We start from the raw sequence: 20,869 nt of genomic DNA, 5'->3' as shown, positions 1-20,869 counted from the left end.
CTTTTGCGTCTAGAGCGGGAAAAGAGTCCTTTCGTTTTCCGACTATTGCTCTCTCTCTCTCTCTCTCTCTCTCTCTCTTGCCCTTTCACAGCTTGGTCTCTTAGCATGATTATGTTGCTCCGCTAGTGCTTTCTCGCTCTGGTGCATCATTTACAGTATATTTCATTTCAAAACTCACATCACAAAACATAAACGGCATTTCTTTGCATATCATAAAAGTAATTTCTAAATAGCAGTAAATTTGTATCGGTCTTTTTGCAACTATGTTATTATTTCTGGTACAATTCCGATGAAACCAAAATCATGATTTCTTTTGCCATTTTGGCATTAACTGAAATTTACTGTAGTCTCGCAACGCGCACCGAACGACGACAAAGACGGCAGCATAATCAACATATTTTTTATGTGAAGGCGCATGCTTCACGCACACAACATTAGTATCGAGCCACATGTGCAGTAAAATGGTTCAGACAAGCAAACTGCCGGCGTTCGTTAGGAGTCGTTGTACGCCGCGAGTGTGGAAAGGACGCACGTTTTTTAGTTCCCCGGTTATGCGGTCCGACCGGTCGCTACCATTTAGTTTGTTCCGGTTTCGAGAATGAGTTCTACCGCGCGTTCCCGTACCGCACCGTACTAGCGGGTTCGCTTTAGTTCCGGCGTTTCGTTCCATTGATGTCGTGCCCAGACATGTGTGTTCATTGAGGGGCTTTTTTTCTGTAGACTGCGCTAACTAACATAAACGTTAGCACTTTTTTCCAAGAACCGTGCCTTTCGCTAACGTCGTTGGAATAACAAGACCGCTAGGAAACAGTGTAGCCGGCGGGCAACAGGAGCGCGAAAGGGTGAAGCGAAAAACAAACTGCTCCCCCCCCCCCACTGTTGGTTGCCACAGCTGCAACAAGCGACGGATAAACACCATACAACAACGCATGGTAAAAATTTGCACAGAGAAAAATAAAGTGAAATCCCCCTTTCGTCTTGATCCACGTGGATGGGACTGCAATCGATTGGAGGAAAAGTTGGTAGTTACATATTGCACACCGTCAGTGCATCGTGGAGTAGTTGGCGTTGGTGATATTTTTTTTTGTCTACCTCCACGTGGAGCGATTGAAATTCTCTGTAGTTCTCCAAAAGAAGTAGGCCGCGACGCGGTGGAAAGCAATCATAGTAGAGTGCAAAGCATGTTGGCTGTCTCCTTATCTTTTTTATCTTAACAATATCGGTAGTTATGTTCTTCAGACGTGATTTCATTGCAAAAGAATCATAAAGCAAATACCAGATCTAGGTTTTATATTTATTCTGACTTGTTCTGAGTCGTTGGTTGTTTAATTTAGGATGATGCAATATCAGATGCTTCGTTGGAGATGCCTTTCAGAAAAAATCCCCTCGAAAAACCATGGTAAAATCACACACAGCGTAACTGCAACAGCTCTGGAACCAATCGAGGAGCAGTTTCAGAATCGATTTTTCTGAAATCTGATTCATACCTAACGGCAAATGCGGAGAGAGGGTACACTTGAAGTTCAAAGGGGTAAAAGTTTATGCAAACGAAGTACTGCGCGAAAGCGTACAGCCGACATTCTTCCCTTGCGTTCAGAGTGTTTACCTGTTGATGACGACATGATCCTCGTCCGCAATATCCGTACCAAAGGTGTTCTCTAAACCCGGTTAGAGTTAACGTACTACGAAATGATCCTGGTCCGCAATATCCGTACCAAAGGTGTTCTATAAAACCCGGTTAGAGCTAACGGACTACGGCATGTGCGTTCCGAATTCCGTCGTCAACATCCTCCGTCCCGGTTTGGGACGACACCGCGATGTGAACACCGTGTCTTCTAATCAAGTCCCATTTGCTCCACTAATAGATTGAAGTGGGTACGTGTATAGGGTAGGAAACAGCGTTGCTATACGTTCGCACAGTGCCAGTAGTGCTCGGCTACGGAGGTTCCGTTTCATCGATTTCGTCCGGTGCCCTAGCAAAATCGCACTTTGCGCCATCCTCCTATCGTTGATCATTGGAGCAGAGGGGGTGGTAGTGGGCGGTAGGTTTGGAGGAAGGTATTTTCGGTACACGTCAGATTGCGCCCTTCTCCACGCGGCTCTAGCAGAGCGGCAATTGCGTTTGAAAGAGGAGATATTTCGGTCCAATTCATCTTCACAGCCTCCTATTCTAACTAGATTAAAGCTTAAGAAACCGCAGAGCAGGCTGCTTGGATATTCACACATTTCTGGTCCAAGTATGGAGGCAGGCAATTTCTATAAAAGGAATTGCGCGTTGGAGACCATGACGTTGCCAACACTGCTTCTTGGTCCATTTCGCCGAGCCCTTGCACCTCCAAAGCACGGATCCCGTCCACCAGAGGTGTCGCGTTGGAGGGTATAATCTGTCCGGCTAGATTTCTCAAATGGGTGTCCCTGTTGACTCTACGTACCAAAACTCCGAGAGGTCCCGGAGCACCATGTGCAAATCGCACACACGTACGAGGATGAAAGGCATGGATGATTTATTGTGTGGTCACAAGTGGATGTGATTTTGATTGAATTATCCCGCCTAATGGATGGCGTTTGTGTGGTTATTTTGTCATGATTTCTTGGGGCTTTATGTGCTTGGCGCGACCGGTGGCTGGTCGAGTATTAAGCAATGTTCTACGTCTTAGGTACGACGTGGTAAAGCTTGAGCTCAGGCCAAGGGCATATGGAATTCGGGATGTTCTGATGTTTTATATATTCCAAAAACAAACAAATAATAATCAAAATTGGGTAATCCATTTTCCTGCAGGTGCCTTAGGGCCAAACACGTGTTGCATGTGAAGTGCCCGGCCAATTCAGGATAGCATTTGTTGCTCAACGTTGCGTGCTCATCGTTTTATATTTTGGAATTTAAAATTCCAAAACATTCCATCCTCGTGCATGCTTCCGGTACAGAGAATCGCACATTCCTGTCTGGCATAATAATAAATTTTACCGTTAATGAAAACACTAATTCCCTCGTGCCAACGCATGGCATAATGTAGAATCTGCTCAACAAGCACTTCTGTCAGCATTGTGTGAGTGTGTGTACTTGCATAAATTTTGTTTATGTGAAACCTTATTCGTGTCCACCCAAAACTGATGTCACATTAGTGGAGGAGAGCTCGACACTCGTACTTACGCCGACGATCGCACTTCCGCGCTGCCGGAAAGCGGTCACAGATTGTGTTTGCTTGGGGTCCCTGGGGGGAGCCGGCGTAGGTCAAGCGAGCCGCGATAATGCAGCTACAGCGTGTTGTTTCGAAGCAGACGTTTCCCTTCCTATCCGCGGTGGTTTATTTGCTCCTTCTTCTTGCAGCTCCATTCATGAGCGTTGATCACTGGTGCAGATCGCGGGATTTGGGACTCGTTGGTCGTTGGTTTTCTTGTCCATCTGAGCTTTTTGTTTTTTTTTTAGATTTTTTTTTTGTGGCTGTAAACATGAACCTCTGTACCATCGTACCATTATACCTTTTTTTTCTCCCGAACCAATTTTTTGGCCCAGCCGTTCAGGTTTTGAACCGTATCCGCTTCGCTTATCAATCCACTTGTTTGACGTCGATCGTGTGCGTGATGATCACGCTACCAATTCGATTCATCTGCCGGCCCGACACGGATCGTTTCGGGCTTTTTGCCTAGCCCTCGTTTCGGGGTCTTCGAACGGATCAGTAGAACGACGGCATGACCCGATCGGGAAGAAGTAACCACGTTTTTCAGTTGCCTTCGCTCCAAATCTCGACTGGTCGCTTTTTCCTATTTGCAATATGTTTTCCATTTTCTCTCCAATTCACTGCTGAGACCACATGGTGGACTCGTTTTTGGCGATGGGATTTGGGTTATACCGGGGGTTCGATGTGATATTATTGCTCCATCACATGCGTGTTGTGCCTAATTTGTTCTAATCCCACGCAACTGCGTCGGTGTTTGTTTAGCCCGGTTTTTCTTATCGAGTTTATCTATTCATTCGCTATCTCACTCTCTCTCTTTTTAGCCTGTGAACACTTAAAACTGAATATTACATCAGCAGCAGAGTACTTGCAGGTGCAACGTCGGATCGCCGCAGTTTTTATTTTTGGGTGTTACCACCAACACGATCGTTCAACTCGGCCGACGACGACCGGCAGCAATGGCAGCGACGATCATAGAAACTTTACATCTGCTCAATAGAAACACGCTGATAGTTGTCAGTTAATGGCTAATAGTGTGCATTTATCGACGGTTCCGGCTGCCTCGGTGCCTTTATACTAAGTGACTGCTACGTGGTGCCTTCCGCATTTGCTCAATTACTGTGCCCGGTGTATTTTAGTGTAAAACAACACGTACACGACGTAGTGAACGGCGCCAGCTGACAACGACAATAAACTGAAGTGCCAGTGTGTGCAGTTTGTGCTAGTATCCCAGGAGAAGTAATATTGGTACGGAACAGTGATGGCGAAAGTTGGTGACGTGGAGATCCGGCCAGCCCAGCAGGGCTTCCGGCGGGAAAGCGATGAGGGCAAGGCCGTCGAAGGAACCTCAGCCGATGGAGGGGACAGCAGTAGTGGCGGGATTAAAATGAAGAAGGAGCTGGGCCTGATGGATGGCGTCGCGATCATTGTCGGTGTCATCGTTGGGGCCGGCATTTTCGTCTCTCCCAAGGGCGTCCTGCTGTACTCGGGCTCCATTGGGCAGGCCATCATCGTGTGGATACTGTCCGGGGTGCTCAGTATGGTCGGTGCACTATGTTACGCCGAACTCGGTAAGTAGCGCCAAGCTAAGCTGTGACAATCAGTTCCAGGAAGCATTCCATGTTTTCTTTCAGCGAGTGAAAGCAAATTACAATCGCCACATGCTCACATACATTTCCTAGGTGGCGCCAAATGGCCATGAAATAGGCTTCGTGTATCAAAACCCCCATGTACGATAATAATCTTCAATGCTAAAAAAAACATGCCAAAAGAGAGAGGCAAATGGTATAGATAAAATTATGTAATTAGAAAAAAAAATACGCCCTTATCTTCAACGAAGGGGGGAAGAAAAAATGATGAAATATGTGATATTTGTTGCTTTCAAATCAGAGTCCTACGCCACATGTCAAACTCACATGTTATCAGTTCCGAAACCGGAACTTGGTTGTGGTACTTGTTTTTTGTTTGTTTCCGGTTCAATTGCTACCATTCATATTGCGCTACTAAATCTCTATGCGTGGTGGCCCTGAACGAAGTTGAATAAAGTTCGTAAATAAGTTGGTCATAACCCATCGTCCGATAACACATGTCCTCCTGCTAGAACCATTCATATAACCAACAGTTTTATGGCATTAAAATCCCACCGGAGATAAGGCTTCTGGGAAAATTTATTTGTCATAAGGAAAAGAACGGAGTGTACAAATGAAACAATCTCTTGAGTGAGGAAATTCTTACATAAATTTCTTGGAAAATAAAAAATAGCTTTTCAATTTCATTTATACAATGTTAGTGTTGTTAGTGTTATGTTGCTTATATAAAACACACTAAAACCTACTTAAATCTCGGCATAGGACAACCCACTGAGTTCATAGAAATCTTATAAATTATGCGTTATAAAGATCATTTAAATTCCTCTTCGACAAACGCTATTCCAATAACTTTGTCTCGGAACGATAAATTCAGATGAGCAAAATTGCGTGCAAAAATGCCAAAAATTACTTGTTCCTCTTTTACCATGTTCGGGAATTTTGTACCTTTTTCGAGACATCATGCTGCGAAACGTCTCGCTAGTAGGTCCATTCGAAAAGGAACAGAAAACGAAAAGCATACAATAACCTCTTCCTTTTTAGCAAACCTCCAAATTCAACTGCAATCCTTCACCGGAGTGCCGAAAAGAAAAGCATGCTTTAAATCATCCTCCAGGAACCGGTTTTTATCTGCCCCTTCTGCAGCCTTTCGCGCATCACATTGTGCAGTTTCTTTAATGTTTTCCTTTCTTTCTTTTCCTTTTCGCAGGAACGATGATTCCCAAGTCGGGTGGAGATTACGCGTACATTGGGGAAGCGTTTGGGCCGCTACCGGCATTTCTGTACCTCTGGGTAGCCCTGCTGATCCTCGTCCCCGCTGGCAACGCCATTACGGCGATCACGTTCGCGCAGTATTTGCTGCAGCCACTGTGGCCCACCTGCGAGCCACCGTATGAGTCGGTTCGTCTGCTCGCCGCCATTATCACATGTAAGACCGATTCAACTATCCTCATGAAGGATACTTTAATGCAAAAGTTTTCCTTCTTTTTGGTAGGCTTGCTTACCGCCATCAATTGTCGTAACGTGAAATGGGTCACCCGAGTTACGGAGACGTTCACCGGCATGAAGGTGCTGGCGTTGCTGGTTATCACCGGCGCTGGTGCGTGGCATCTGATGAGTGGCAACACGGAACTACTGGAAACGCCCTTTGCCAATTCGAAGCTGCAGCCAGGATTCATCGCGGTTGCGTTCTACAACGGGTTGTTTTCGTACTCCGGCTGGAACTATCTCAACTTTGTCACCGAAGAACTGAAAGATCCTTACCGGTAGGGGAAGAAATGTCCCAGGAAGAGTATGAATTTCGATAATTTGTTTCCTATTCTTTCCTGCTCAGAAATCTTCCACGAGCGATCTGCATCAGCATGCCCGTCGTTACGATCATCTACGTGGTTACGAACATCGCTTACTTTGCCGTGTTGCCTCCCGACGAGATGCTTTCATCTCAAGCCGTTGCGGTAAGTAGTAAGCAGTGGCGATATGCTGTACGCCACAGTAGGCATAGCAATCAGTGACAACTTGATTTCCAACCTATTGCATTCCAGGTGACATTCGCGGAAAAGATGCTCAGCTTCATGGCCTGGACGATGCCACTGTTTGTCGCTTGTTCCACCTTCGGCTCTCTGAACGGTGCCATCTTCGCCTCGTCACGACTGTTTTTCGTCGGGGCCCGAAATGGACACCTGCCAGCGGCACTTTCGCTGATTAACATCAATTGTCTCACGCCAATCCCTTCGCTGCTGTTTCTGGTACTTTCGAATAAGAGAAAAAAGATGTCGAAATTCAATCATTCTGACCGGTTTTCTCACTTTCTTCCTTCGACAGTGTGCCCTTACGTTAATTCTCCTGTTCATCCGGGACGTGTTTGCGATTATCAACTACGTGAGCTACGTGGAGATTCTGTTCATCTTCATCTCGGTGGCCGGTTTGCTCCGCTTACGACAGACGGCGCCCGATCAACATCGACCCATTAAGGTTAGTATTGGCTTTAATGCACCGTGAAAATGTTTTTCAATGGTGAACACGGTTTTCAATAGTATATTACCCTGTTGAACCAGTTTGAAGTTTAATCTAAGGGAAATTTCATTGAACAATGTTCTTCTATCTATTTTAGGTTTCCCTGGTAGCACCCATCGTATTTCTGCTGACGGCCGGATTTTTGGTCATATTCTCCGTGTTTGAGTCACCGATGGAGGTTGGCATTGGCACGCTGGTCATACTTCTGGGCATTCCCGTGTACTACATCACCATTGGCAAACCCTGGAGCTGGTTGACGCAGAAATCGCAAGCGTTCAACACATTCTGCTGCAAATTGTTCCTGTGCATGCCGAACAGCGAGAAGATCGACTAGAGATGTGTTTTGCTTCCAACGGTCAGTCGCAGGGGATGGATTGGAATTTGTTTGCCTATATTGGTTACAGAACTCGTCTGCCGAGGTGTGGATAATTGCATACACCACATACTTAAAAGTTTAACCCGCCGTTTTTTACCAAAATCAGTGCTCTCTAGTGGGAAAAGTTTGATCTTTGGATTTAAGTCGGTTTCGGTTAAATTTTGATCGTAAATGCATCACCAAATGTCGGCAAATTCTGTGTCCAGCAGCAACAGCGTTGCAATCCATCCCTGCGGAACCACATTATTTGTCCAACGCTCGAGACAAGGTATCGTTTGCTCTGAGCGTTTAAAAAATCTCATCCATTTCGCTGCCGTTTTGTCAACATATCACCACTGAACCACTGTACATAAACTCAGTATCTCCGTATTCCGTGGGGAGGGCATGAAATCATAAAGCTAGATTCTAGTGCGTTAACGTGGAAGGGTAGCTTTATGCTTAAAGCGAAATACTATAGGCACAGTGTAGGGCAAACAAAACCGACAACCTGTGTGACCAATTAAGGCCTTGTTAAAAACGCTTCTCCGCGCGTTAAAGCTCTCAAGCATAGCATAAGTGAGTCAGGTATGGGAGACGACAGTTTCGTGTGAAGATTTCATAACTATTAAGTAAAGTGAACAGAAAACAAAACGACGGGAGCGCAGGCACAAAAGTCACCGTAGGGCTGCACAATGTATGAGGAAGAAAATAAGTGTTGCCTGATTGTTACAGGCTGTATCGCTAACGCTTTTGTAATACGCTATTAAAAAGCTCAACAGGAATCTTAGCTAGACAATTGGAAAACCAGATAGGGGAAAGGAGTGAGACATTACAAACAAAAGCCAAGTATATGCACCACCCTCGTGCAACACAGCAGAACCACACAGTGCGAGCGTTTCGAAGACTGTCGTCCACTATTTTGAAACAGGGGATTTTTTTAAGAATATTTTTCGACTGTAAGTGATTTGTAATTTACTTCTTATAATAAACCATCGTTTAATGCATTCGTTATCGGGCAACAGTTGATAGAGTGAGAAATATGAAGTGGAACTCGATGACAAAACTATGTTATCAGTTAAACACTTTTGAACAATTTATTAGCAGTTGAAATAAATACGTAAAAGAGGTACCCCATGTAACGTTAAAAATAGTATTAGTTTTGCAAAGGAACACGCCACCGTTCGGGTTAACTTTTGACCTCCTTCGGGTCCACGGAAATGTTAACGTACATAGAAAATGTGCTCACTATTTTTCGTCGTTTTTTCCGACCTGTGCAGCTAACACTCGACGCATCCATCACTATTAAGGGTAACTTTTGATCCGACTGTAGAGAGTACTGATCGCACGGAAGGTAGATCTTCCGATCGAATCCTTCTTCACGGATCCCTATCATGGCAGCCTGGGCTTGGTTAGTCACCAGCTGCACATAGGGGCCACTGCAGCTGGTACAACCGGGTGTTCCCTGACTTTCACCCAAACAACCGTTAATCTCCCACTTTGCAGGACCGGTCACAACTTCACACCGGGGACAGTGTGGCTCCAGCAAACTGGGCTCGATGATCCACGTGTGCTCGTACTGCACCATTTTGGAGATGGTGTAACTCTTTTCCATTTTCCATCACGGTCAACGGAGGGAAAGAACTCAAAAAGACGGAGCGCGTTGCACCTTCAGGGAGTGTTCTTTAACAAATAATTCATGCAGTACCTGTTACCGTACTAGAAGCTAGGTTGCAATCGCGATTTCTTTGTCTGTATGTACTACCACAATTGAATAAATCTCGTGGCAATCAGGAATTGAATGCTTATCGGGTCGATATTACCGATAAGAATAACTTGAGTGTCGTTGGTTTCTAAGTTAAGTAACAGCTACCTTCAGCTTTCTTTGCAACCGTTCCTCCATAAAATGAAAAATATACTTAATTGCATGTTTAGGGCACATTCAAATTTCTTCCTATTTTTTTAAACGATTCACGCTAAACAAATTTTTAAAGCCGAAAATAAACGGAATTTAATCCAATTTTGAAATGCCACCTTTGTGATCAGCATTATAATTGTGAAGTCACAAACTGTATCTGCGTCACTAATTTGTAATAATGCAACGTCCACGGTGCGAATTCGTACCATCGAACCATAATTAACTCAGCATCAATCTGCCCGGGGCCCGTCCAGTGTCAGATTTATGCAGGGACTATTCTGTCGCCTGCGCAGAACCGGTACAGTGGCACCACCACCGTACGAATACTAATTGAATCCATCCGGGGCACGCGAGATTGGTTGGTATTCACGCCTGCTGCCACACCACCATTCCGGGCGTTCCAACCGGGCGAAACCAACCCCCGGGCGGGAACCGCACATTGTGACCGTTGGACGTTTGTTATTCCACAACTTTGTTGTATGCGCGTGGCCGGCGACAAAAAATGCGGATTGTCGCGAATAAATGCGGATTGTAACGAGAATAAGGTGAATTATTTTCCAGGGTTAAATAGTAGGCTTTATGGCTTTATGGCATAGAGTGGATTTACCCCTTAAAGTGAAGCAGGCTCCTAATGCCAGGGGTCGGTACACGTTTTTGAAGATTTAGGGCAAATTTCATGCTTGCGATATCAGAACTTCAGGTATAAGCGAAAAGAAACTAACTTAAATCAGTTTACTAATTTTAAACAAAGAAAATAGGTTTCCTGCCAATTTTAGTAGCTTCAGTATTAAACTGCTAAATTTGGAAAATTTATTTTAATTTCACCAATCTTTTCTATTGTAAACACAATTTGACTACAACCATCTTTTTTGTACTTTCAGTTGCTATAGGCATTCTCGCCAGCTGGAATTTGGCGACCCCTGATTAAGTTTAGGATTTCATTAATAAGTTTATAGCAGATCGATCTTCTGGTGAGTCGTTTTTTTATTTTTGGTCAGCCGGACGCTGTTGGAGGTACATATTAATTTTCTTTGTGTCCAGCATGCCCTCGCTCCGGTACGCCGTGCAGCGTGAATAAAGGGTGCCACAAGAAACGATCGATGATAAAATGTGCGTGCATACGTCACCGGGCGCGATTTGCGCGTGCCCGTCCTCCATGGCGCGTCGGGAGAGAATTCATAAAACGATATCAAATTGCCTTAATCAAATCACACCCCTTTCGCGCCTACCGTTCGTTGTCCAGTGACGGTAAACGGAAAGGATTGCAAGCCCGGTGGAACCGCAACGTTTCTTCAGGACGGCTAACGAACTGGTGGTAATCTTTGCAAGAGCAGGGGAGTTTGCTGACTAACGCCCGGCAATCAACCTTCACCGCAATTTTCATGTTCAGTGTCACGAACGCCGGGCGGCCACTCTCTTGAGCACCGTAATTGCTCCACTTATGCAAGGGGCGGCAACGAGGAGCGTGAGAAACTTCCGGCGAATCCTGAGTCACGGTGCGCGGATCATGCTCGTGCCAATCCGTTGCAAACTCGCAACTCTTCTGCCGCCGCCGACGACAACGACGACCATGAATCAAGCTTCCATCTTGAAATCCTTCAACCCTTCCAAAGCTTAGCCGCGCGCAACAGTCCGACAACAAAATGATCCGGTCCGGTTTCAGCCACGGGAAAGCAATTGAATAACAACGAAACCTTCACCTCCGAAAGTCCGGTGACTGACTGAAAGGCGTTATCTCGACTCGGAAGCTGCCACCAGTGGCGGTATTAGTACCACGAGATAACTTAAGCTCACCTTTCTACAATTTCTGATACAACTGAGATTGTTTGTAGTTGTTTTAGTATCACCAATTGAACATTTAGTAGTAGTATTATCTTCTTTGGAATTGCATTCGCAATGGTGTTGGACATGTAATACTACTGGGAACAGTGAGCCGGATCTTTTCCTAGTGGGTTCCGAGAATTCAGTTGTTTAGATGTAAATCAACCGGCAAGAAATTACGCTGGTTTGGAGGTTTCAGTGCCACGTAAATATCTACCTCGCCTCTGAATAGCGCCTCAGTTGAGTGCATCGTTTAACCGGCCTCGTGCATTCCGTCGGCACTTCTTTTGTTGGAAAACCAAAATTGCCTATTAGTATTGTTGTTAAAAGAGTGTGCAAATTATTTATTTTTTTTCTTTAGTATGTTCTTTTGTAATATTTTTTTTTGTCTAATTTTATAAACAATTTTTAACGTCAGTGTTTTTTTATGTCATATCACTCAACCGGTAGCCTAATTTTCAAATTAATAAATAAAAATACCCTGCTTTTCCATATCATTTCAACTCATCAGATGCTACGATTACGTTAATTGTGCGTCTCGCGGTGTTGTGTCATGATGGAAAAGAGAAAACTCACATTGCGACGCATGACTTTATAAAGAAAAAAAAGGCGCGATAAAATTATGGTAGCTGATCAACGAATCGGTGATTAAATTACAGCAAAACTCTGTTTCAAGTATCGAACATAATTTCACAACCAAAAAAGGGGTTCGTTTTTTTTCTGCAACAGCAGCTCCATCGCGCTGGAAAGTTGATCAAAAAGCCCAAAGCAGTGTTCGTTCCCTTCCAACGGCAACCGGTGTGAGTATTACGCGAACCAATAATTCCATCTAGTGACCGTGAGGATCCGTAACCAGGAAACCTATAGCGCTGCTCCACTGTGCAGCATCACGCGGTCACTCACTCGCACGCTCGCAGAAATCAACGAACCACGGAGATTTGGTCGCGCGTTGCCAATGGATACCTGTGCGCGTTGGGAACAATCGAGCTTGCAAAGCTCTCCGCGATCGCGAGAAGCTCTCTCACTCTTTTTGGTGGACGGCATCGGATGCTGATCTGGCACCACAAGAGATCCCGAGTGGCCGCCCGCCCCGGCTTCCTCCCGAGCTGAATGTCACACAATGGTGCCGTTCCGCTCCCACAGGTGTGCCCTTTAACGGAGCCCTACCACTGCCCCACCGGCTGTGAGGAATCCGCGCGCCGCGCTTTTTGTCGCGTCGCGGCCGCTGGCGTAAATCTCTCAGTCTTCGCGCGCGCACACAAACGGTGGAAGGGGGGAGATTGCCTTTTGTGTCGCTCGCTTGTATGGCACCGAATCCGACCGGGGCCTGATGCGACAGTAGCAATCATGTTGTCAGCCCGGTCGTAACGTCGATCCGTCTTCCTGTGGTGTGGTGCCTTGGGACGCGTCGTGTGGTCCGGATCGGTCTAGTGGATCGGTGTAGCCTCTCCCGACTGTTAGCTTCGGTTGGCTTTATTTGATTTTTCCTTTGCCGCCGGAACTCCATCGTCGTCGTTGCTGAGAAGTGTGAGGAGCTTTTGATTTCGTCCGCTCGCTCGATTTGAGTTTATTTGTTTATCAATAATATAGACGCGTACGCGAGGAAGCCCCAAACGGTGTCGTTGTGGGCAGTGTGTTCCGCCCCGTGTGCCAGTTACGGTCGTTTATGTGTACCAGTATTGCCAGTATTTTGCGTTCCCATTCCGCCCGCCAACCGTTTTCGCCATTTCCGTTCCATTCCGCGCGGTAAAACTGTTTGAACCGAGCACATGGTGTAATGGTAGTATTTTTTTTCCTTTTTGCACGCGCACACCCTCCCGACCGTTTAACCGTCCACAATTCGATATTACGACGGTCTCCCTTCCGGATCGCCAGCCGAGGGGAAAAGTGAAATAAAGTGTAACAAAAAGTATGTAAAATATTTACCTAGCGTGCGGAACTAGCGTTCAGAACCACAGCACCAGACGGTTTGGTACGGGATTGGCACGAGAGCAGAGCACTTGCTACCACTCCACTCCCACAATTCCGTCGTCTCGGTTGTCCGAGGATTGAAGGTAGCACAGATAAACATCGGACTAAACAACCAAATACGGCCTCGGGAGTTTGTCACCAAGAGTGCGAAATAAAAAAGCGACTTAATGAATCGCCAGTGAGAGTGAAGTGGAAAAACCGTAGCTTTAAACACAAGTGAAGTGGCACACCGAATACGTCGGAAAAAAGATAGAAGAAAATAAATTCAAACGCACTTCGGAAACATTCCAAGCAACTGAGAGCGCCTTCTAGAGGAGTGGTGACGCCGACCAAGGCAACCTGTTGCCGTTCAATTTATGTGAGACCCATTCAGGGAGGCGAAGCGGACGCGCGAAAGCTCGAGACATGGCACGGTTGCCGAAATTCTTAAGGCTCGTGATGTTGACGCTGGTTGCCGGAGGAATCTGCGCGGCTGGAACTGCCTCAGGCGTCGACGTGCAGATCACGACGACCACCACCACGATGGGACCGGGACTGGAGACAGCCTCGTCAATGCCAGCACAACCATCGTCACCACCAACACCAGCGGCAGCAGAGCCGGCAACGGTCGACAGCGAGAACAAGTTTCTGAAATATCTGTTCAACAAGTACGGCAGCAAGGGAGTGATCTCCTTCGAGGTGAGCTGATGCTTGAGGGACAGGCAACAGTAGTGGCAAAATGGAAAGGAGATTTTTGTCTGCGGTTGCCCTTGGCGAAGGGTACAATTAGGGCTTGGAGCGGTTTCGCTTAGAGGCACATATGTAGCAGGAGGTGAACATAGCAAACCATGACACCATCGGTTGTGGAATGGAGAACAGAAGAAAAGTTTTGTTCGAAGATCTGTTCTTTTAAAAACAATTTTCGATTTAAAAAACAATCATTCAACAAGTTGATTTAAATATGTTTTAAGAAATTTAAATTACAAATTGCTTCGCCTTGCTTTTTAGGTAAGGACATTTCCCAAGGACTTTAATTTGCAATCCTTTTAATCAAGAGCTTATCCCTGTTTTCTACTAATGAATCATTTTTTGACTTGAGATGAAATCTCGAAAAGCCCAGAAAAGATTAGCTCTATTTGGCAACCACCACGCGTCGCGACGAATGTTGGTCAACATCCATCTTAATATACCGGTAAACATAATCGTTTCTCACGACTCTTACGCACTTCGGAACTAGTGCGAGCTATTTCAAAATGTTGTGCACAACCTCATCGTGTCCTCATGTACTCTATGTTGTCAAGATGGTTTATGGTTCCAAAAACAGCACCCATCTTCGTAATAACTGTAAACAGTGGTCGGCTGGTTTTGTCTTTATAGCAGCGCATATAATCCTCCATTTTTGTTTTCTTTTCGACCAGGGTTTGGAGCATCTGATGCACAGCCTCGGCTTGGGCGGGTTGGATTTTCCTGGTTCGCATACGCTCAAGGAGCACCGTCCGGAAGGGTACGACTTCGGAGATTACGACGTCTTCGATGGAGTGAATCAGCAAGATCCAACGGGTCGCATACACCCACACCAGCACGAGACCGGTGCGACAGCGGAACCACCGGTGATAACGTTCGCCAGTGCGCCCACCTCTTCATCTAGCGGCGACCAGCATCACCATGCGACGCACTACGAGCACGTCCATTCGGACGAAGATCACGAGCATAATCACGGACACCCAGAGGTCGACGAACGGCCCACGAGTACCGTGAACAGCAGGAACAGTACGGCCACCGACGGCAGTACTACCCCCACCCGGACCGAGGTTCCTCCGAGGTCGGTCACAGCGTTCCGTGAGGCCAACCCGTCCGATGACCACGTGTGGCAGGAAATTATCTTCAAAGACATGCACGACCCGCGGCATCGTCATCCGCGCAACAAGAGTAAGTGCAGGGGGATATGATAGAGTAAAAGACCGAACGACCACCCCACATCATCTTCCCTTGGCCCCGCGGGGAACTCTGATGCGCAATTAGGTGAAGCGGATTAGAGACGCCTACCTGGAACCCGGACGCATCTTGTATCGCCCTGAAGTGTGCATTTTATAGACCAGCGACTAGCTGTACAAACAGCAGTCAAGTCGAAGTGTGTCAACTAGGACAAATTCCACAGTTTCCACGGACAGGCACGGGATGACTGGATACACCTTTAATGAGGTGCACTATTTAGGTCAAACAGCGGGCATGTTCTGTAACGTGTCTGTCCTGCATACATACAATCTTGTTGGCTCGAAAACGTTGTTCATCGCAGCCAAAGAGGACCTGCTGCCAATTGACGCTACTTATCTCACGAACGCCGGTGACGTTCCTTCGGGCAATTCCTGTACACCCACGCGCAACAACGTGCCATTTGATGAAGACGAGATCTTCACTAATCTGACAAACGCGGCCAGATCATTGTTGACATACGCTGGGCGAGATGAAGGGATTTCCTTGCGTTCCCCTCTTGCGTCGCTTGGACTTTTGTCTTGTGAGACCACCGATAAGCGCGACCCGTACTCAATTGTGTTGAGAGTGGGATGAAGCCAGCTCTCGGTTGTTGTTGTGGTTCGCCGTGTGTCATTCTTCGACGTGCCCTGGCATATCTTGGTGGTTGATGTGTACCCATTTGATTAGCGCGCATTTCGTTGCGCTCTGAAGAAAAGGCTGGAGCAGTTTTATTTCGGTTACAATGTATCTTCATTTCGATCTGGTATCTTAATTATGGCGAGAGATTTGCTACAATGGACCAGAACTCCCGACACCGAGCGATGCAAGTACGGATAGAAAGTCTGCAGATGAGACAAAAGTAAAAGGATTACGTATGTCGTATAATATCGTTAATTATATTTTAAGCTCTATCCGCTGCGCAAATGTTTATTAGTCAACACCGGTGATGTTTGCACAACCTTCTCAGGCAAATACAAAACCGAGACGATAAACAGATGATGGTGATGATGAAATAATGGCATTTCCTATGGGTGCTGCGATCATTGGCGCATGCATCAACCTTTACCAAAAGCTCAAAAACTCAACTCCAGGTTCAGTGAACGCATGCGCGTGCAGATCGATCGGTTTCGTTTTCGTCATTTCCCTGAACTGAACCTGATGCTGATTGCATGGCCGGTGTGATTCGGCTTTCTTTTCTGGCCTTTGGCTTTCTCTTTTGGCATCGGGTGGGTATTTTTTGTCTTTCTTCTGGCTTCTTGTATGCGAAAAAGCAGTATTTCGATCTTCTATTACCGGTGTGGTCGGATAAATTATGACCAGAAAGCATCAGAAATGCAGATTCGACCACCCTAGACGGGATTTGCCGACCGCAGGGTCTTTGCCACCGGTTCGGAGATTGATCGGATTCTATGCCCCTCTCATCGCAAGTTTGCGAAAAGGCACGCGCGCATTCCTGTGGGAAACGTGCGGAAAGAATTTTAAATCATTTATGACCATCGCATTGAAGTTTTCGTTAGGTTAGGATGAAGTTAAACGCCGGTCCACCCCCTAATCAAGTTGAGCGAAGGGTTTGCTTATTAGTATGCACATCTCGTGTCATCTTCCCGCGAGGGAGTTTGCACGCTGAATGCAAGGAATGGGGATTTTTTTTATAACCAGTTGGTTCTTTTATTACAGACAACGAAAAAATCCCTCCATTAACCGTGGGCTTACTCTGACGGAAATTGCCGGAATGGTCGTTAACGGCATGGAAACCGCCCAGGAATTTGCGCAAGTGTGGAGATCCGTTTATCTGTTTTTTCCCTCCCAGTTTGGGAAGACTCGCTACTTATCTGATTATCGCGTTTTGTTTACCGGCTCGTTGTTTAACCTTTAACGCTATCGTTCAAGTCTCTCAATGTAATTGCGATCGCGTACGCTTTGGTCACGCTGCACCTCCTCGCTAGGCCGTGACAGAGTGATTAATTTGAAACGAACAAAATCCCAACGTGAAAACAATATAAACAAAATCACATGGAGACATAAAAGAATAATCTCCCTCCACGACTGACATTGGCTCCAGCCCCAGGAAGGTGATGTGTTTATGAACAGCTTCCATCCAGCATTCCAACCAACCCCATTCATGGCGCGGTTGTAAGGAAAACAAAATCGAATAACACACATATTCGTCTAGCCACTCTAGCACCGGTGGAGAAGATGAATAATAATCTGCTATAAGTGGGATTGCGAGTGGGTTTACCGTTCGATCTCGACAGACCGGTTTGAGAAGATCCGCCCGGCTTGGTGCCAGAACCGTTTTGCAGCAAATGCAAAAATATATAGCCGCGTGATGGAGTTATGGGGAAGTGGTAAGAAATAATGATCCAAACTGGGGGTTCCGCGATAGCCGAGCGGTCGCGCCGGTTAGAAAATCGTCCCATGAGCGCTGGCTGGGGCTCTCACCACCTTGACGGCGTGGGTTCGACTCCCAACCGAGACGGAACCTTTCCCCGGTACGAGAGGACTGACTATCTACGTACTTAAAAGGAAAAAGGTCTAGTATGCCTAAGCCATGGCCAAGCTCTCCCGATGAAAGTAAAGATCACTTGCGGTAAATCAGAATCAATTCGATTTCCTGTTTAAAATATGATTAATTTCTCGAGAAAAATATTAATTCAACGAGATAGACTGCGGGAGAATGCTGGAACATTTGTTCCATAAACGGCCAATAAAAAGAGATCGTGAAAGGCTTTTTAGCTATGCTATTGTGATCGAAATAACCATGCATTGAAACCATGGTGATGTAATTATAAAAAACCATCATATTTGGCATGGAAATGAAGAATAAAACAACCACAAATTAAGAAAAAAATTTCAACATTAAACAGGAAAAAAGAAAAGGGACTCAAAATATGCGATAATCATTCCTATCTCGGGCTATAAAATAAATGGACAAAACGTACGCAATGGCGATATTCAAAGTGTTCGATATTTTGGGAAGATATTCATGACATTTTTTCCAAACTAGAGAGCATGTGATTCAAAAGCAGCTTCTACAAAACATTTAAAATTACACCTCTGCAGCGTCGTGAGGGAGCGGAAGTTCCATTTAGTGCTTTTTAGGATACGATGCGATGCGTCTTCCGCGTTTGGAAAAACGGTTCGCCACGAAACCGGAAACGTTCAATGGAATTCATACTTTTGGCCACACGAGGTCTTCCAGTAGTCGAAACAGGTTATTTTATGTGTTGTGGTTTACTTAGCAGCACAATAAATTCTGTTATGTAAATGAACACGTGGAACGAAGATGGTAGCCAGCGATTTGCAGGCAAGAATTTATCTGACATTCTACTTGGAAGTTGTTTTGGTAAGAGATAAAAAATAATTCAAAAGATCGTTTTGCTAACATTCCGTAATGTGTTGCAAAATTTTATGGCCCCCGATAAGGGGTGGTGGGTGGTGATAACCCAAAGCTAAGCTATTACTTTCCGGCACGTAGCACAACTTAATTTTTTTCTTACAGTCCCCGCCGACAACATTGTTGCACCATACTGCATGTTTATAAATCTTACCTAGCGTTTCAATCCATTCCTACAGATGTCCCGTACTGCCTGTCGCCGAGGTCCATTGTGCATCTGGTGATGGAAGAGCCGATGCTAGCCGCCAAGCAGGACAGTTTTCGACGAGCGCGTTCCCTCGCACACAAGCATGCTCACGGCCCAGTGGGACACCACGATGCGCACGATGATGATGACGATGAGGACGAGGATCATGACCACGGTGACGCACGAATTGAAATTACACCGTCCGAGTTTAAGGACCTCTGTCCGGCGTTTCTAGTGCAGCTCGATCAGCGAGCCTGTTCACAGAAGCTGCAGGCGGAAGCAAACCCGCGCCGGGAGAAGAAACAACTATTTGCGCAAGGTACGTAAGCGGCAATTTTGGTCGTTATATCGTTATTAAACGCTCGTTAATAATGGACGTGTTTAATATCTTCCAGCTTGGATATACGCCTCCGCCTGTGTGCTGATCATCTCACTTTGCGGCCTGGTGGGAGTGGCGATAGTTCCGCTGACAAAGTCCATCGCGTACGACGACATACTGCGCTTTCTGATTGCCCTCGGTGTGGGGACATTGAGCGGCGATGCACTGATGCATCTGTTACCACACGCGCTGTTCCCACACGATGATTCGTCACACGACGACGACGACGATCACGATCACGGTCACGAGCATGGTTCTGTCGGGTCAGACCATCATCATCACGACGGACACTCGGCGGAAACACGCGCCATGTGGTTATGCTTATGCGCCTTCGGGACGGCGTTCTTCATGTACAGTCTCGAGATGATACTACCGCTCTTCCGAGGGGGAGATGGACATAGCCACCATGGCCACTCGCACGGTGGGGGCCATCCGCCAAGCAATCGTGTCGAGCCGATACACACTGCCGGCAACGGAACCGCTCATCGTGGGGACGATATCGAGCTGGACATGTCTGAACCGCGATCGGCGGCCCGTAAGGACAAGGAAGAGGGTGCAATGCTGGAGAAGAAGAGCACCAAAAGCAAACCGATGGCAGCAGTCGCCTTTATGGTGGTGCTTGGGGATGGTTTGCACAACATCACCGATGGGCTTGCGATCGGGGCGGCATTCGCGGCCGATCCGGTCACCGGACTGGCGATCTCGTTTGCCATTCTCTGCCACGAGCTGCCACACGAGTTGGGCGACTTTGCGCTTCTGCTGCAAACCGGCGTCAGTATTAGGAGGGCCATTTTCCTCAACATTGTTTCGTCAGTGCTCAGCTTTATTGGTAAGTTGAAAACGAAGCGGAAATGATACGACTTTACCCACTATTTACATCGCCATTTGTTACTTACCTTTTAGGAATGGCACTGGGACTGCTGTTGACGGGCATGCACGAGTCGATCGTGAGCTGGATTTACGCTGGCACGGCCGGTACCTTCCTGTACATCGCGTTAGCGGACCTGGTGCCGGAGATGCGCAACGATCTGGCGCGAAGTGACCAGAAGGTAAAAGTGATCCTCATACAACTGGTCGGGTTGACACTGGGCGCGAGCATTATGCTGCTGATCGCACTGAATGAAACGAATCTACAAAAGTTATTCGATTAGAGTATTGTAGGATAGCTTAGTTTGTAGGGAGTGTAAATAAAGAAACTGTAGTATTTTTATTAAACATAGATACCATTTAAACTCTTATTGGCTTTGATCGAGTGAGTTGTGAAAGGGAACATACAGGTATTTTGTAACGAAAATTGTAAATATACCAACCACTACTAAACGATTACCACGTTATCTTGCTTTCTTCACTAACTGTTGTTTTCCACGCAAAGAACTGCAGTTCGGAGAAACTGGGAAGGATGCCCTGACGTTAAACTCACAAATTGCAATACAAATGAATGAAATGCCCTTCTTTAAATGCGAAAAAGACTTTTGTGATTCGTTCCAATAATTCTCAGAATAGGAAATAGTAAAATTTGAAAATAAATTAAATTGTTATTTTTCTACTCAAATTTAAAACTCATGGAGCGTTACGTTCCTCGGTAACGCGCCGTAACGCACGGCTGTCAAATGAG

At 46.2% G+C, this 20,869-nt stretch overlaps 3 protein-coding genes across 3 annotated transcripts; 2 read left to right on the top strand and 1 right to left on the bottom strand.

Annotated features, from left to right (window-relative positions):
- The first annotated feature begins 865 nt into the window (after positions 1 to 865).
- On the top strand, positions 866 to 8,635 carry LOC131272308 (Y+L amino acid transporter 2). Its single transcript, XM_058273991.1, has 8 exons — positions 866 to 932; positions 4,001 to 4,747; positions 5,973 to 6,191; positions 6,258 to 6,528; positions 6,597 to 6,717; positions 6,805 to 7,008; positions 7,085 to 7,234; positions 7,374 to 8,635. The coding sequence occupies exons 2-8, from the start codon at positions 4,438 to 4,440 to the stop codon at positions 7,608 to 7,610; spliced, it is 1,512 nt and encodes a 503-aa protein (XP_058129974.1). The 5' UTR covers positions 866 to 932; positions 4,001 to 4,437; the 3' UTR covers positions 7,611 to 8,635.
- Positions 8,636 to 8,817: 182 nt separating this feature from the next.
- LOC131269395 (uncharacterized) lies at positions 8,818 to 9,243 on the bottom strand. Its single transcript, XM_058271744.1, has one exon. It carries the CDS (start codon positions 9,241 to 9,243, stop codon positions 8,818 to 8,820), a length of 426 nt encoding a protein of 141 aa, XP_058127727.1.
- A 4,500-nt stretch (positions 9,244 to 13,743) lies between these two features.
- On the top strand, positions 13,744 to 20,473 carry LOC131258708 (protein catecholamines up). Its single transcript, XM_058260078.1, has 6 exons — positions 13,744 to 13,833; positions 13,879 to 14,016; positions 14,736 to 15,246; positions 18,868 to 19,194; positions 19,271 to 20,083; positions 20,158 to 20,473. The coding sequence occupies exons 1-6, from the start codon at positions 13,744 to 13,746 to the stop codon at positions 20,403 to 20,405; spliced, it is 2,127 nt and encodes a 708-aa protein (XP_058116061.1). The 3' UTR covers positions 20,406 to 20,473.
- Positions 20,474 to 20,869: the final 396 nt, after the last annotated feature.

The sequence above is a fragment of the Anopheles coustani genome, chromosome 3 (genome assembly GCF_943734705.1).
Source record: "Anopheles coustani chromosome 3, idAnoCousDA_361_x.2, whole genome shotgun sequence".
NCBI classification, from domain to species: domain Eukaryota; kingdom Metazoa; phylum Arthropoda; class Insecta; order Diptera; family Culicidae; genus Anopheles; species Anopheles coustani.
The sequence above is the reverse complement of the archived record's forward strand: the minus strand, read 5'-3'. Positions and strand labels throughout refer to the sequence as shown.